This window comes from Trichechus manatus, unplaced genomic scaffold (genome assembly GCF_000243295.1).
Source record: "Trichechus manatus latirostris isolate Lorelei unplaced genomic scaffold, TriManLat1.0 scaffold00131, whole genome shotgun sequence".
NCBI lineage: Eukaryota > Metazoa > Chordata > Mammalia > Sirenia > Trichechidae > Trichechus > Trichechus manatus.
Genome location: NW_004444067.1, coordinates 972523 through 989797, shown reverse-complemented (window position 1 = coordinate 989797; position 17275 = coordinate 972523). Strand labels below are relative to the sequence as shown.

Below are 17275 nucleotides of genomic sequence, written 5' to 3'. Positions count from 1 at the left end.
TGGGGCCACCTCGCCTTCCTCAGACACGCAGGGCCCACTCCTGCCTCAGGGATCTGGCATTGTCTGTTCTGCCCTTTGAAAATGCTTTCCCCCCAGATAATCCACGTAGCGGGCTCACTCGCCTCCCAAGTCTTGCTCGGATTTTACTTCCATAGTGAGGTCTTCCCTGGCTCCTCTGTCTAAAATTGTGCTCACCCACATCTCCTTCACCCTGCTCCTGGGCACTGTTCCCCCGTAGCACGTATGTCTTAACAGACAGCGGCGTTTCCTTTTTTATCATCCATCTCCACCAGGAATATGTTAGCCTGCAAGCAGGGATCTATGTTATTCTTGTTCATTGTTAAATCCCCAACACAAAGAACAGAGTCTGCACACAGCAGGCGCTCCATCGATAATTCTGGAATGGATGGAATCTTCACCACCCCCTTGTGAGCACTGCTCTCATTATTGCCATTACACAGATGAGGAAACTGAGGCTCAGAGATGTCAAGTGACTTGCTCAGAGTCACACAGCCTGTACCCCTACGCTGACGCTTGCTCCAACCCCCACAGGTCTGACCCCGTCCCACGGACGATGGCCCTGCCCGCCCTGAGCTAGAGCCCACCCCTCGGCGCCTGCCTGTCCCCCGCTGGCAGGATGCGACTGTGGAAGGCAGTGGTGGTCACCCTGGCCTTCATGAGCATGGACGTTGGCGTGACCACGGCCATCTACGTCCTCAGCCACCTGGACCGCAGCCTGCTGGAGGACATCCGTGACTTCAATGTCTTTGACTCTGTGCTGGACCTCTGGGCAGCCTGCCTCTACCGCAGCTGTCTGCTGCTGGGGGCCACCATCGGCGTGGCCAAGAACAGCGCCCTGGGCCCCCAGCGGCTGCGGGCCTCATGGCCGGTCATCACCCTCGTGTGCCTCGGTGTGGGCATCTACACCATGGTCAAGCTGCTGCTCTTCTCCGAGGTGCGCAGGCCCATCCAGGACCCGTGGTTCTGGGCCCTCTTCGTGTGGACCTACGTCTCCCTCGCCGCCTCCTTCCTGCTCTGGTGGCTGCTGTCCACGGTGCGGCCGGACGCCGAGGCCCCAGAGCCAGGGGCGGGCGTGGGGGCTGAGGCCGAGGGCTTGGCCGAGCAGGCGTCTGGGGCCACGCTGCAGAAGCTGCTGTCCTACACCAAGCCCGACATGGCCTTCCTCGTGGCTGCCTCCTTCTTCCTCATTGTGGCGGCACTAGGTAAGTGAGGGCCTGGAAATCAGGTCCCGTGAACGGGACCACCTCTTTCTCCCTCTTACATTTTTAACATTCTGCTTCCGTGATTCAGACATCAAATTGATGTGCAAAGGTAAACGTTGGAAGTTTCGCCCCTAGTTCTGTCCCTGAATACCCCGATCACTCGCCCGGGGCTTTGTTGTTGTGTGCCATTGAGTGAATTCTGACTCATAGCCACCCCAAGTGACAGATTACAACGGCCCGATAGGGTCTTCTTGGCTGTAACCTTTATGGGAGCAGATTACCAGGTCTTTTCTCCTGTGGAGCAGTTGGTGGGTTCAAACCGCTGACCGTTCATTTAGCAGTGGAGCACTTAGGTTAGCTAGAGGAAAGTTTCTGGAAACCTCCAAGCAGGCAGGAAACCACTTTTATTTATTTCCTAGTATCTTTGTGCAGCTACAAGCGAATAAGAACATCTGTTCCTTCCCCTTCCTCTTACACGTACTCTACTCTGTTTTGAGTCTTGCTTTCTTAACATGTTCTGGGGTTTTTCCCAGTTGGCGCTTCATTCCTTTACACAGCTGTGTAGTCTTCCATGGTGTGGATAGCCATAGCGTATCTAGTTGGTCTTCTGTTGATGGACTCTTGGGTTGTTCTTGGGTAGTTTTTAGTCTTCTTTCTCTTACGTTGAATAACCTTGTCTGTAATATTTTATAAGGAGCCCTGGTGGCACAACGGTTAAGTGCTGGGCTGCTAACCAAAAGGTTGGCAGTTAGAACGCAACTGGCAGCTCTGTGGGAGAAAGACCTGGTGATCTGCTTCCATAAAGATTCCAGCCTAAGGAACATTTTGATCAAAGATTCTGTAAAAGAATCCTGATCAAAAGGGGGAAAATGCAGAACAGAATTTCACATTCTCATGGTATCCAGACTTTCTGGATCCATGGGGGCTGGATGAACCCCCAAAACTATTGCCCTGAGATAATCTTTAAACTTTAAACCAAAATATCTCCTGAAGTGTTCTTAAAACCGAACAGTAGTTTACCTTAACTAGTAAAGAATGTCTGTGTTGAGCGTTGTGCTTTTTTAAGATCTTTCTATATGGGATCAAATTGACAGCAGCAACTGGAAAGATTAGATAGGAACTTCAGGGGGCAGTGAGTTTATGTTAATGGGGGAAGAACAACTCGGAAACGGGGAGTAAAAATGATTGTACAACTTGAACAGTGTAATCTATGTCACTGAAATGTACATGTAGAAACGAACTGGTGTGTGTTTTGGCTGTGTATATTCTCAACAACAACAAATATTTTTTTAAAAAAGATCACAGTCTAGGAAACCCTATGGGGCGTTTCCAGTCTGTCACATGGGGTTGCTATGAGTCTCAATCGACTCGACAGTACCTAACAACATACACGTGTCATACGATATACATGTATCTGGAGAACAAACTTCTGGAGGTGGGACCGCTGGGTGAAAAGCGTTTTTTTGCAATGAACTAGACTAGAATAGAAAGCACCAGAGTATATTGCCTGGGGTAAGGTTAAGTATTGTCTCACAAAACTTTTATTTTCGTTATGTATGCACGGGTACAAGTGTGTTCTGTCTCGTGACATAAAATGTATTTGTCCCTGTGGGTCTAGTCCAAACGGTTTGAAAGCCCCACTCCAGCAATATGGATGGGAAGGAAACTCCACGGGTTCCTGGGTTCAAATCCCAGGTCCTGCTCCTTCCCCAGCTGTGTGGCCTTGACCAAGTTCTCCAACCTTCCCGACCCTTGGTTTCCTCTTCTGTGAAACGGAGCTTGCTAGAGTTCTTGTTCTGTAGCGTAGTAAAGCGTGAATAAAATCAGATAGGAGAAGGATTAAGGATAGACTTTGGCATGCCATGGTAAGTACTCAGGGACGTTAGCTGTTAGGAGTTTGTAAATTCTTTACTTGCAGGGACAGAGGCTTGGGGTAGTTACAAAGCTAGAATGTTCTCAAAGAGCTCGAGTGAACGCCAGGGCTGGCCCTGGGCCTGCAGCCCCTTCCCTCTCATTACCCCCCTCCACCCCTAAGTCCTGGCCCCTTAACGGCTGTGTGGTTTGGGGCAAGTTACTTAACCTCTCTACGTCTCAATCTCCTTGTCTCTAAAATGGGCATAATAACAGTACCCATCGCTTTGGGTGGTTGTGAGGCTGAGTGAGCTAATATGAGTATGACACCTCAAACAGCTCCAGCACAAAGGAAGTTCCTAATAAGTATCAGTGGCTGTGAGTGTTGGAGGAGCCCTGGTGGCACAGTAGTTAAAGCACTTGGCTGCTAACCAAAAGGTCAGCAGTTTGAACCTACCAGCCATAAAGATTTTACAGTCTTGGAAACCCCATGGAGCAGTTCTGCTCTGTCTTATCAGGTCGCTATGAGTTGGAATCGACTTGATGACAGTGGGGTTGGTTTTCTGGTTTGGTGAGTATTGGGAAGACCCCTTCCTTTTAACCAGTTTCTCCTACTCTGCTTCAAGGCCCAAGGGACCCTCTCCTTGGGGACGCCTTCTCAGATATAGCAACTGTGGCCCTTTGTCTGCCTCTCAGCTATAGCACAGATAACATGAAAATCACCCATCCACCCTCCAGCCTCCTCTACCAGGGGCAGGGACCAGGCCTGACTCGCCCTAGCCTCCCACATCCAGCCCAGAGCAGGCTTGCTGCCTGAGTGAATGGCCGTGCTGCCTATGAGGCCACACATCACCTCCTGACCTCATTTCCCCTGCCTGCTCAGGCCCTGTGGTCACTTGGTATATGCCCAGGAAGTTCCGACATCCTAAAATACCACCAACTTCCCAGCCTGCAGGAGTGCAGCAAGGTTGAGGGACTGTACTTGAGGCTTGGGCCCCCGATGTTACTGATGACGTTCGGCTGATTACCTAACCTGGCCAAGACTCAGTTTCCCATCCTGTGAAATGGGGGCTCCGTCAGGTTGTTGTGAGAATTAAACGAAACGAAGTATGGCTCCTGGCAAAACTAAGTGCCTAATAAACATTAGACATTGTGACTGTTAATCGTTATTTTCCGATAACCAGGCATCCAGTAGGACCCAGGAGTTCCTGTACCCTCATAATCTAAAAGAAAACTGCCATTGGGAAAAAAAGGTTACAATTTTAATGTTGAGTATCTCCTGGTAAATTGTATTGCCGTTAGTTGCCATCCAGTCGGCGCTGACTCACGGTGACCCCATGGACAACAGAACAGAACGTTGCTTGGTCCTGTGCCATCGTCACAATTGTTGGTGTGCGCTAGTCCGTTGTTGTGGCCTCTGTGTATTTTGAGTGCCTTCCAACCTAGGCTGCTCATCTTCCAGCACTATACTGGACAGTGCTCTGTTATGATGTGTAAGGTTTTCATTGGCCAATTTTCAGAAGTAGGTTGCCAGGCCTTTCTTCCTAGTCTGTCTTAGTTCACCATAGGTGAACCTGCTAGTATTTGAAATACCAGTGGCGTAGCTGCCAGCATTATAGCTGAAATAGCATAATATCCTATTAAATTGAGATACTTTAATATGGATTTCATGGCAACCCAACTGCATAAACTTAGGCAAGTTACTTAACCTAAAGCCTCAGTTTTCTCACCTGGAAAATGGGGAGAGTAATAATACCAAACCAATAGGGTTACTGGGTGGCAGTTGAGACTTGAAGGAGGTGAGGGAGCAGGTATCTGTGGGATGAGCCCACCAAGCAGAGGGAACGTCCGTGCAAGGGTCCTGAGGCAGGAAGGTGCCTGGCTGTTAAAGGAGCAGCAAGGAGGCCCATGTGGCTGGGGCAGCATGAGTGAGGGGGCAGAGAAGGAGCTGAAGTTAGATTGGTCACGGAAGCCCAATCCTGCAGGGCGTCGGGAGCCGCTGACTTGTACGCTGGATCAGATGGGGGCCGTTTTTTGAGCTACAGCGTGATGAGACGTGACTTAAGTTTACCAGGATCATGCAGTCTGCTGTGTGGAGGACAGGCTGATCGGGGGGACAAGGCGGCAGCAGGGAGAACCCGGAGTTGGCCGTGGAGATGGTCCAAGTGAGACTGGCTACTTGGACCAGGGTGGGGGCAGTGGAAGCCGTGAAAACGGTTGGCTTCTGGAAATATTTGCAAGGTGGAGCCGCAGGATTTGCTGACAGATTGGGTATTTTCACATGGTTCTTGTGCAGATTCGACAAGAGAGTTTGCATAACCTGCCTAGCACAGCGCCCAGCACCCAGTAAGGGCTGGTTATCTCATCGTCGGTGCTTGCTGGGAATCAGATTGATGCCCCTTTCTTCCCTGTGGGTAAGCTCAGGCAGGACTTCAGCTAGGGTAGAACTGAGCAGCATGGCCAGAGACCTCATCTAACCAAGGACCCTGGGGACGAAGGCCCTCCAGGCTGCCACCTAGTGGCTCCAGTGCCAAGTGCCAGCAGAGGGCACCAGTGCCCCATGAAACGCCTTACCGTAGGGCGGGGCTGAGCAGATCAGGCAGAGCTGGCCGGGGTTCACTCACTGATCTTTATTGAGTACCTACTGTATGCCCAGTGCAGAGCTAGACTCCACCTGTGGGAAGAACTATCATGAGAACAGGTTCTGGAGCAAATGGGGAACACACCCTAGTGTGACTGCTTTCCATATTCCATGTCCACCATTTCCCTAAGGTGAGAGTTGGCACATTCTGGATTGTTGGGAGGGAGGGGACAAGGAAAGAGCCCCCACATTGGAAGCTGGTGTGTGTTTGAGTCTCGGCCCTGCCCCTCACTTGCTGTGTGACCTTGGGCATATTGCTTGGCCTCTCTGATCTCCCATTCCACCCCTGCAAAACGTGAGGGACAATCCCCACTTAACCGACCTCCCCAGGATTGTTGCGAAGGTACAATGAGACAAACAGGTGAGAAATCACCTGGAAGACGGTGAAGTGCCCAACCTGGAGGGCATGTGCGATTCTGGCATTCCTTGGCTTCCACTCTGAGGTTCTAGAATTTGGACTTTGAACCCCCCGCCAACAAGAAGAGTGACGTCATCTCTGGCCACAGCTGCCAGGCCGTGTGGCCTGAGAAGCTCACCCCACCTTCTCAGCCCCTCTCTCCTCACCTGTAAGGTGGGGGCATGCAGGCCGACTGCCGGATGTGGGCATGAAGCAGGTAAGCCATGGTGCGCGAAGCCCTTCCTTAGCTCTGTGCATACAGTGCCTGGTGCCGTTACCAGTAAGAAAGCCCAGTCTGTTTGGATGCAGGACCCAGTGATTCCTGTGTTCCTGTTCTCAGAAAAGAAGGGAGCATTAAAAAAATAATTAAAAATTCTTTTTAAAAAGAGGGGGCTGTTGAGCAGTAGGGGCCCCCCACCATGGTGAGAAGCAGGAGTTGGCCAAGAGAAAACATCCATCGGTCACTTTCCGGAGGTGCTGACCTCCCCACGCAAACGTGCCTCTCGCAAAGGATCCCTGAAGCCCTCTGCAGAGGAGAAGGGAGCCCAAGAAGAGGGACGGGCACAGAGCCATCCGTAATCCAGCTTCATGGCTGTGAAAGGCCCAGGCTGCCGCATTGTCGGCCGCCAGCCCACCGGAGGAGAAGCAGGGCTTCCAGAAGGATGCCCGTCAGACAGAAGCAGCACTAGAAGCAACCTGAATCAAGATGAGTGGAAACCATCCCAATAAACGTATTTTGGATACCAAAAAAATCCCACGAGTGGAGTGAGCAGAGGGGTGAGGTGTTGCTTCCTGAGCCCCTGGAGGAAGGGGCCAGGCTCCCCGGCTGCAGATGCCCCCTGACCCCGCCGTCTCTTGCAGGTGAGACCTTCCTGCCATACTACACGGGCCGGGCCATTGACGGCATCGTCATCCAGAAGAGCATGGAGCAGTTCAGCACGGCTGTCATCATCTTGTGTCTGCTGGCCATTGGCAGGTAGCAGCTCGCAGCCCCCTGCCCTGCTCCATGGCGGGGGCGGTGAGGGGGCCAGCTCCTAAGGAGAATGGGCCAAGGAGGCCCGAGAAACGCCCCCGGCGGGCCTGTCCCTCAGCCCATCACTGTGGCAGCCAGCTCCCAAACCAGCTCAGGACCCAGTCCATTTGGTGGGGCCGAGCCCGAGAGCCCGGGCCCAGCAGCCAAGCTTCTTGTCCCTATAAATGGCTTATCCTCGAGGGCCCCCCAGGGCTGTTTCACGAGCAGGCATCTGGGCCTGCAGCAAGGATGGGCCTTGGCTGTGCAGTTCTTCTGGAAGGGAGAGGGGTCTGGCTGGCTGATTTGGGTCACTGGGTCACTCCCAGTGGGTCACACCCTTCCCGGCTCACACTGCCCCTTCACCCTCACCGCGGGGGCTCCAACTGGGATGGAGGGACACTCTGCGGAGGCACCCGCCCTGGAGAGGGGCTCACGGCCGGGTCCCCCGCCCCAGCCTCTGCTCCATGAGGGCCCCTCCGGCTGGCACGTGAGGGGCACCGGGTTGTGGTGGCCAGTTGTCGGAAGGACGTTGTGCTTTAACATCTCTTATCTGCAATTAGCTCATTTGCCGCAGGTATTCGGGGCGGCATTTTTACCCTCGTATTTGCCAGACTGAACATTCGCCTCCGGAACTGCCTCTTCCGCTCGCTAGTGTCCCAGGAGACGAGCTTCTTTGACGAGAATCGCACAGGTGGGTCCTCGTGGGGGCCTGGGGTGACCCGGGATCAGGGAGCAAGTAAATGGAGGTATGCGCAACCTCCACCCTCCCGGCTCTTCCTCCCGGAGGCTGGTTTTGGTCACTGGCTGTGCCTGAGCCCTAGGAGCTGGATTAGGTTGAGCGGTGGCCACCGTAGGACCCTGGCCAGGCCGCCCAAGGTCCCTGCAGGGGCCAACGCCCTGCCCTGCAGCCCTCTAGGAACCACAGGGGCCAGGACTTCTAAGCCTGTAGCCTCAGACCCCCGGCTCTGCAAGGCGAGGGCGGGTGTGTCAGGCAGGTCGAGTCTCCAGCCAAGATCCCAGGCCCTGAGATGCGTCAGCCTGGTTTGGAGCCCTCGCTCCCCAACTCACGAACTTCATCTCTCTGAGCCTCTCTCTTCTCATCTGCAAAACGGGAACAACAATAGCAGCCCCCTCCTGGGATTGTTGTGATGCTCTCAGCTCTGGGCACTGGGTGGCTGTGATTGTTTTTCTCTGTGAGGGGAGAGGAGACGCAGAGCCTAGACCTGGGTATGCATTCTGGCTCTGTCACAGCTGAGCCGCTTCCCCTTTCTGAGCCTCAGCTTCCTCCTCTGTAAAGTGGGGCATGGTGAGGCTTAAATAGGATGCTGGTTGACAAGGGCTGGGCTCGGAGTAGCCCTTGATAGGTGTCTGTTCTTTTCTCCTCCCCCGCCCGGCCCCGAAGGTGAGGGAGGTCTGAGCCCCCAGGTGTCTGTGTTCCAGGGGACCTCATCTCCCGCCTCACCTCGGACACCACCATGGTCAGCGACCTGGTCTCTCAGAATATCAACATCTTCCTGCGGAACACAGTCAAGGTCACGGGCGTGGTGGCCTTCATGTTCAGCCTCTCCTGGCAGCTCTCCTTGGTCACCTTCATGGGCTTCCCCATCATCATGATGGTGTCCGACGTCTACGGCAAGTACTACAAGGTAGGCCCGCCTGGCCTCCGCGGGGTCTGCGGGCGCAGGGCCTCCTGAGCGCCCCTGAGAAGGGATTGAGGGTCCGCAGAGGGTAGCGAAGGACACGTCTTGAGCTGTCTTAGCAGCCTGCATTCATGCATTCCGTAACCATTTACTGAGAGCCACCATGTCCCAGGCACTGGGCTGCATCAGTGAAGCAGACAAGGCCCTTGCCCTCGGGGAGCTCGTATCCTACTGGGACAAACAGACAATAAGTCACAACAACAGCAACAGTGTAATTACAGTACTTACTGTCTCTAAAGTCCCGCAAACACTGAATTAGCGAGTAGCAAACCAGCCTTCTCGGACCTTGGCTGGGGATTTTTTGCTACTCTGTGCCTGCATGTGTTTGCAAAGGGCCGCAAAAAAGCCTTTTCAGCAAACAGGCAAATTCGTGAATGCGGAACCCACTAACAGTGAAGATGTTGCTGGGTGCCATGGCATCGATTCCAACTCCTTGTGACCCTATGTGACAGAGTAGAGCTGCCCAGTAGGGTTTCCTAGGGTGAAGTCTTTACAGGAGCAGATCGCCAGGTCTTTTCTTCCTTGGAGCGGCTGGTGGGTTCAAACCACTGACTTTAGAAGCTGAGTGCTTAACCATTGTACCACCACGGCTCGTTTAATAAGGAAAGACCAGTGCATAATACAGTGAAAGATGACAAGGGCTCAGGAGAACAATGACGTGAGGAACAGAGGCTGGGCGTGTTGCGATGAGTGGTTGCAGTTTTAAATAGATCTTTTTGGAAGGTGACATTTGCCTAAACACCTGAAGGAGGTGGATGTCTGGGGAAGCAAGTTCCCGGCAGCGGGAACAGCCCGTGCAAAGGCCCCGGGGTGGAAGCATGCTAGCGTGACTGATACACAGGAGGAGGCCAGTGAGGCTGGAGCAGAGTAGGGGGGATGGGGGTAGGAGATGAGGTCTGGGGACCGAGGGGCACATGCTGGAGGTCTTTGCGAGGACTTTAGGACTTATATTTTTACTCCCAGCGCACACGTGCTCTCTTGTCCTGTAGACTGTGTGTCCGTGTGGGGGTGGCTCCGGCCGCTGTGAATGAGGCCCCACCATGGTGCAGTATGGTTGGGCTGCAGTCGTCTCTAGCCACCCCCAGGCACTGTCTCTGCCGGGAGGGTGGGGCCCAAGAGCCAGGCTGCTGTCTCACCCTTTTCCTCCCAGGTTGGCGGGTGCCCTTGAGCCCTAGGGAACCAAGGCCGGGTCCGGACAGGCAGGTCTGTGGCCCCGTGACAGGGACAGGCAGCCCCTTCCCCAGTGATCCAGGCCTACTGGGTGGGTGGGGGGGACTCGTGAGCAGGAGGCTTTGGCAGGAGATCAGCTGCTGGCGGTGCAGAGTAGATTGGCGCCCCCCGGTATGCCAGGTCCCTTGGTGCCTCTAATCTGAGACTCGTGAAGAGGGAGGAAAGGGCCATCTCTCACCTAGTCCAAGAGTGAACCCACTCTCCATAACCCACTGTGTGGCCTTCCCCAGCCATGCAGGAGGGGCCTCTCCCCGCACTGCGGGGCCGCGGGTTTCCTCGCTGAGTAGAAAAAGTAAATATATCCCTTGGAGTCCGAGCCCTGTTTACTTTCCTCTGCCCTGCCCCACCCTTCCTGCCTGCCTTCCTGCCAGCCCCAGGGCCCGGGACAGGGAGTCCAGGAGACCTGTCACCCCCCACCTCTGTACACACCTCAGACCCTGCCTTCAGGATCAGCTGGGTGGAGCCTCAAGGAAGGTCTATCTGTGTTTTTCACCCCTACCTGGGTGGGTTGAGTCATGGCCACAAGGCACACACACTGCCTACGCCAGACATGAGTCAGGGCACGGCCTGGCTCCTCGTGGTATGCGGGACACACGGCACGCTTCTGATGGCCTGGGCGTGACGCGCTCTCATGGGATGCACCTGTGCATGCCCCATCTGGCCGCGGGCAGCCTTCCCAGCTGGTGTGAGAGCCTGAGTGTGTTAACTATCAGGGCTCTGCCCAGGGCCCACTTCCAGAACCCTGGTGGGCACACACTTGGGACCACTTCTTAGCTGAATACTCCTGGTTATACACACTTAGTGCCAGCCAGTTTCTGCCACCATCCAGAAGTTGGCTGGGAGTTCTGGAATCTCCATACCAACCCTTAGGCTGTCATATAATTTAGTGTATGTTGATGCTAGATATGGCGCCCCCTTAGTATTTGGCATTCCTTGTACAGTGTGCAACCTGAACACCTGTACAGGGCATCCCTGCTCTCACACCTGCACAGGCTCAGGTATAAAGTCTCTTCTGAGGTAATTACTGGAAACTTTATGTGCGTGAATAGCCTGCTTTGAGTACCAGAGGTGGCTTGGTGATCAGCCCTTCTCTCAGGAGCTGGAGCTGTCACTCCCCAGGACCCAGCGAGAATCCACACTCTGAGTGTGTGTGATGGAACTAGAAGGAGATTGGGAGGGGAAAGAAAATCTGGGTCTTGTCCTTTAGTCCCTGGGTCTCCCTGCCTACAGCTGGCACCAACTAAGGGTGGAAAAGCCCAGAGAGGCCCAGGGGCCCAGGCAGATGGAGAAGCTGTTTGTTCTGGGCTCTCCTGCCCCATCCCTCCCCCCGCTCACAGAGGCTGTCCAAGGAGGTCCAGAGTGCCCTGGCCCGGGCCAGCAGCACCGCCGAGGAGACCATCAGTGCCATGAAGACCGTCCGGAGCTTCGCCAACGAGGAGGAGGAGGCCGAGGTGTACTCACGCAAGCTGCAGCAGGTGTACAACCTCAACAGGAAGGAGGCGGCCGCCTACACCTACTACGTCTGGGGCAGCGGAGTACGTCTGGGGCAGCAGGGGACGTCTAGGGCAGCGGGGGACATCTGGGGCAGCAGGGGATGTCTAGGGCAGCGGGGGACATCTGGGGCAGCAGGGGACGTCTAGGGCAGGGGGGGATGTCTGGGGCAGCGGGGGATGTCTGGGGCAGCGGGGGACGTCTGGGGCAGCGGGGGACGTCTGGGGCAGCGGGGGACGTCTAGGGCAGCAGGGGACGTCTGGGGCAGCAGGGGACGTCTGGGGCAGCGGGGGACATCTGGGGCAGCAGGGTACATGCCTCGGCCTGGGACGGGCTGCCAAGATGGGGATCCCTTCATGTGGGACACCAGCCCAGGTCCCTGCGTGTGGGTGTCCAGCTGGCTGCCCTGGACCTCATTTGGCCCCAGCTTCCTGCTCATTCAAGGTGAGTCTTTCTGAAAGAGAATTCCCTCCCAGGCGGCCTCCTCTTCCCCTCGTCTGGGGTGGCGTGCGGGGTGGGAGCTCCTTCCCAGCTGGGGAAGTGTCCCTGCCAAGTGGGGAGGGCCGGCTTTTCAGATCCTGGTAGGTCCCGAGTCACAGCCACACCCCACTAGAGCATCCAGCTGGCTCTCTGGAGGAGAGCCACAGCCCCTCCTTGGAGAACAGAGGGCCTCCGAGCTTGGCACTGTCCCACCGGCCACGCCTGCAAATGGGATCCTGGGAAGAGCTGGGGTAGGGGTGGGGAGGGTTTGGAGTTTAGGGGAGGAAGGAGCTGGCGGTCTGCATGGGAACCAGGGCGCTGGGATCTCTGAGTCCCCCTGGGACAGGCTACCCCCAAAGTACCCAGCCAAGGAGGAGAAGGGGGAGGAAATCCAGCTCCAATAGCCAAGCCTTTCACCATCCATCCCCTGGGAGGGGGACCTTTGGTAGTGTGCAGGGAGTCACGTGTGGTCTGGTTCTGATCCCGCATCGGGGGGCTGTGCTTGGGGAGGGGCCAACAGGGACCTGAGCAAGTGGCCGTGGGTCCGGAGATTGTGCGCCCCTCCCAGGTACTGCGCCAGACAGAGGCAGGATGCCCAAGACAGCCCCTCCCTCACGGAACTTTGTCCTCCTGCCCTGCTGTGTGACCTTAGACAGTGCCCTCGACCTCTCTGAGTCTCCCTTTTCTCAGCTCAGGGGGAGGAATAATAGCTCCGGCTTGGTCTAGCTCAGGAGCTGAGAGTGGTGTGCGTGAGCCAGGGCCTGACAAAGAAAGCCTTGTTTTCCAGCCTGGCCCACAGCCTGTTCCAGCTGGGGGCCCTTGTAGGAAAATGCTCCAGGATGGGGGCAGTGAGGGGCAGACAGGCACGTGGGAGGGCGTCCCCCCAGGTTTCACTGTGTGGGTGGGGGCTGCAGCCCCTGCTGCTCTGACCTCCGCCTGCAGTCAGGTGGGGCAAGGGGCTGGGCAGGGAGCCCTGGCCGGTAACCCCTGCCCGTTCCCTCTGCCCCCAGCTGACGCTGCTCGTGGTCCAGGTCAGCATTCTCTACTACGGGGGCCACCTCGTCATCTCGGGGCAGATGACCAGCGGCAACCTCATCTCCTTCATCATCTACGAGTTTGTCCTGGGAGACTGTATGGAGGTGAGGGGGCCAACTTGGGGAGGAGGGGGGTGTCTGAGCAGGGCGGGGGTGCTCCAGGGAGGGCCGAGGGAGGCGACATTTCTCTCTCAGGTAGGAAGGGGAGAGAACAGTCATCGTACCAAGAACGACAGTGATACTGACGAGTAACAGCAGCTCCTTTTCTCAAGCAGAGGGCCAGTGACAAAAGTTATTTCAGGAAATGCTCATAAAAACTCTGTGACAAGTCTGAGTGCTGTTGAGATTCCTATTTCTCAGAAAAGGAAGCTGAGGCTCAGAGGTGGAGTGACTGCCTACGAAATCATGTAGAGGAACTGGGTTCAAAGCCAAATGCATCCGACTTTACTGTAACCCACTGAAAGAGTTTGTTGTTGTTAGGTGCTGGGTCAATTTTCGACTTATAGTGACCCCTTGTGACAGAGTAGAACTGTCACAGAGGGTTTTCTAGGCTGAAATCTTTACGGGAGCAGATTGCCAGGTCTTTTCTCAGGCAGAGCCACTGGGTGAGTTCGAACCACCAACCTTTTGGTTAGCTGTTGAGCACTTGGCTGTTGCGCCACCAGGGCTTCTTTACTGGAGGAGTAGCACCACGGAAAAAGCAAGGGTTGTTGTAGATTATGTCTTTGTTTGGGGCCCCCCAAAAGCAGATGCTGAGATAGGAGTCAGGTGCAGCTGATTCAGTTGAGAGGTGACCCCAGGAAACACGGGTCGGGGGTGAAGGGAAGGACATCAACACGGGTGCATTTCTGAGCCTGGTACCACTGTGGGAACCTCAGGGGACAGAGTGGAGCACACACCTCTGAGCCGTTCACCTGAGGACTGGAGGGCTCACACATCAGCCACAACAGTCACTGTTCGAGCTTAGCTTGGAGTTGGGGTGTTGATTCTCTGGTCAGCGCCCACGCCAACCCTTCAGGCCTTTGGAGGTTGGGCCTTTGTGCACTGTGGAGTTGATTCCGACTGATAGCGACCCTATAGGGCAGAGTAGAACTGCCCCATAGGGTTTCCAAGGCTGTAAATCTCTACGGAAGCAGACTGCCCCATCTTTCCCCCGCGGAACAGCCGGTGGGTTCTAACCTCTGACCTTTCGATTGGGAGCCGAGAGCTTTAACCACTACGCCACCGGGGCTCATTGCTTCAGAGTCACAGTGCAGCCTTATTTGACCCAGCGATTCTGCCTCTAGGGATCCATGCTTCAGAAATCCTGTTGTAGAGAAAAACTTGAATGCCATTTCAAGGTAAAACAGAGAGGTTTGTTAAGGGTTTCAGACAATTGCAACTGGGGAGCGGTGTAGCCCATAGAAGAGGGAACCAGGTAGTCTCAGGGCAGTTTCATCACATGAGTATTCTTCTGGGGTAGAAAGAGGAACCAAACCATGGGGTGGGGGGCAATTACAGGAAAATCAGTGGATAGTGTAATAATCACTCTCTGATTGGTTACTGATTATTGATAGTGCAATTAGTGATTACAGATAGTTTCACAGGATGCTACGTCACGGTCACAAGATGCTTAAGTGTATTTTCTTTGTCTATTTTGCAAAAATGTCTCGTTGGCAACGGCACCCAGACAACCCTCTTCCTGAGTCCGTGTATTTTTCAGGGGTGCAGATGGTCACTTGGTCAAGACCCCTCGGGGCACGTGGTTTCACATCCTGGTTTTGACTGCCCAGGAAAAACATGCTTTTCTCAAAAACATAGCTGTTAGTCTAGAATCAAGATTAAAATTAGATAGCGTGGTCAGCAGAGTATGCCCCTGTCTCACGGCCTGCACTCACTGAGGGCTGTCTTCCCCCGATACAAGCCTAACTCAAGCGGCCAAGGTGCACGTGCAGGGATGTTCAGGACAGCATTGTTCACAATAGGGACACATTCAAACAAGTTTAGATGCCCACTGGTCAGGGATCGGGATCGGATACATTTGGTACGTCCATATTCCAGATGTAGAATATCTACTGTGAAATACTGGGCAGGAGTTCAAAGGACGAGACGGAGCTGTGTGAGCCGGGGTTAGGGTTAGGGTTAGGGTTCAGGGAGCATGAAGGGCAACTTGTAGACAATTCTTAGATCTTAGTGTTAATAATGTGAATATTAATAATGATATCTTTTTTTCACTCTGAAAAAGCTGCCTTAGTTTATTAATTTTTTCTTTGTTTTATTGTGTTCTAGGTGAAAGTTTACAGCGCAAATTAGTTTCTCATTCAAAACTTTGTACACAAATTGTTGTGTGACATTGGTGGCAATCCCCGCAGTGTGTCAGCACTCTCCCCCTTTGCCTTTTCTCCTCGGTTTCCCCGTGTCCATTTGTCCAGGTTTCCTGTCCTTTCCTGCCTTCTTGTCTTTGTTTTTGGACAGGTGTAATAATATCCTGATCTTAAGGAACCCTAGTGGCGCAATGGAGCCCTTGTGGCACAGTGGTTAAGAGCTCGGCTGCTACCCAAAAGGTCGGCAGTTGGGATCCACCAGCCGCTCCTTGGCAACCCTATGGGGCAGTCCTGCTCTGTCCTATAGGCTCACCATGAGTTGGAATCGACTCGATGGCAATGGGTTTGGTTTAGTGGCACAATGGTTAAGCACTTGGCTTATAACCGAAGGTTGGTGGTTCAAACCTACCAGCTGCTCCATGGGAGAAAGATGTGGCAGTCTGCTTCCATAAAGATTACAGACTTGGAAACCCTATGGGGCAGTTCTACTCAGTTCTGTAGGTTTGCTGTGAGTTAGAATCAACTCCATAGAACCTAACAACACACCACCTTGATATTAAGGACAACAGTAACAGCTACATGTCTTGAGTGCTTACTGTGTGCCAGACACCATGGTGAGGCTGTGTATGCATTAAACATGTCATCTTCCAAGCGTGGTGACACTGGTACTGATATTGTCATCACTTCACAAATGAGGACCTCAGTCATAGCACGTAAGAGCTTGAACTCAGGAGCCAGGTGGGCCCGGGTTCAAATCCTGGCTCTGCCGTCTCCCAGCTGTGTGATCTGGAGTAAGTTACTTGAGCTCTCTGTGCCTGTTTCCTCATCAGTAACAAGGAGATAATAATAGAACCTACCTCATAACATGTAAAAACCACCAGCTGTCTAGTCGATTCTGACTCATGGCAACCCCATGTGTGTCAGAGTAGAGCTGTGCTCCACTGTGTTTTTAATGGCTGTGAGCTTTCAAAAGTAGATCACCAGGCCTTTCTTCCGAGGCACCTCTGGGTGGCCTCGAACCTCCAACGTTTTGGTTAGCAGCTGGGCACGTTAACCATTTATACCACCTAGGGACTCCACGTAGCATGTAGAAAATTACCCATTGATAGTAGTCATATTCAGATTGTTTGTATTCTTACACTAGGAGATTGTATTTATATATGATATAAATTCGGAACTGTTTTTAAAACTGGAATTAAAAAGTGCTGGGAAAGCTGAAGGGCTGCTGCTCGATGCCTGTTCTGCAACATTCCCGCTGTGGTCGGTATAAGCTCTCTGTTCTTCCGTTTCCTTGTTGGAGTGATCACACCTCCTTTGCTGGGTGCTGTGGAGGATGGTGAGGCGCCGCTCCCAGCGTGCTCTGCCCAACAGCATTATTTGTTTGTTTCTTTTGTTAGTGGTGGTGTTGGGAATATACCCAGTGAAACAGACACCGATTCAACCGTTTCTACACGTGCAATTCAGTGAGGTCGATTAACCAACCATTCTCATCCTCCTTTTCTGAGTTGTTCCTCCCCCATCAACGTAGGGCTCTGCCCTGTGTTATCTAACCTTCTGAGTTGCTGCTGTCAATTTGATCTCATATAGATAATTCTTAAAAGAGCGTAATGCTTAAGGCAGACATTCTTTATTAGTTGAGCTAAGCTATCATTTGGTTTTAAGAAGACTTCAGGGCGTATTTCTGGTTTAAGGTTTAAAGATTATCTCACGGCCATAGTTTTAGGGGTTCATCCAGCCTCCATGGCTGCAGGAAGTCTAGAGTTCATGAGAAGGCATTATTATACTTTATTGCTGTCCTCGTTTGGGGGGTGCCCCCGCAGCCTACCACGCCTCCCCCAAAACCACTGCTCCTTCCTCGTTCTCTCTGCCCCCCGAGGCCACCCCATCTCTCTGCCCCCCCCAGGCCCGCCCCA

At 53.8% G+C, this 17275-nt stretch overlaps 1 protein-coding gene across 3 annotated transcripts in view; it reads left to right on the top strand.

Moving 5' to 3' along the window:
* Positions 1-570: 570 nt before the first annotated feature.
* Positions 571-17275, top strand: part of ABCB9 (ATP binding cassette subfamily B member 9) — a 22916-nt gene continuing 6211 nt past the window's right edge. For 2 of the 3 annotated variants that reach the window (XM_004384977.1, XM_004384975.1), the window contains exons 1-6: positions 571-1223; positions 6974-7088; positions 7685-7815; positions 8565-8770; positions 11392-11589; positions 13036-13164. In XM_004384977.1, the coding sequence (XP_004385034.1) occupies positions 638-1223; positions 6974-7088; positions 7685-7815; positions 8565-8770; positions 11392-11589; positions 13036-13164 (1365 nt within the window). In that variant the 5' untranslated portion in view covers positions 571-637. The remainder of the gene's footprint in view (positions 1224-6973; positions 7089-7684; positions 7816-8564; positions 8771-11391; positions 11590-13035; positions 13165-17275) is intronic. The other variant, XM_004384976.1, reaches the window with a different exon arrangement.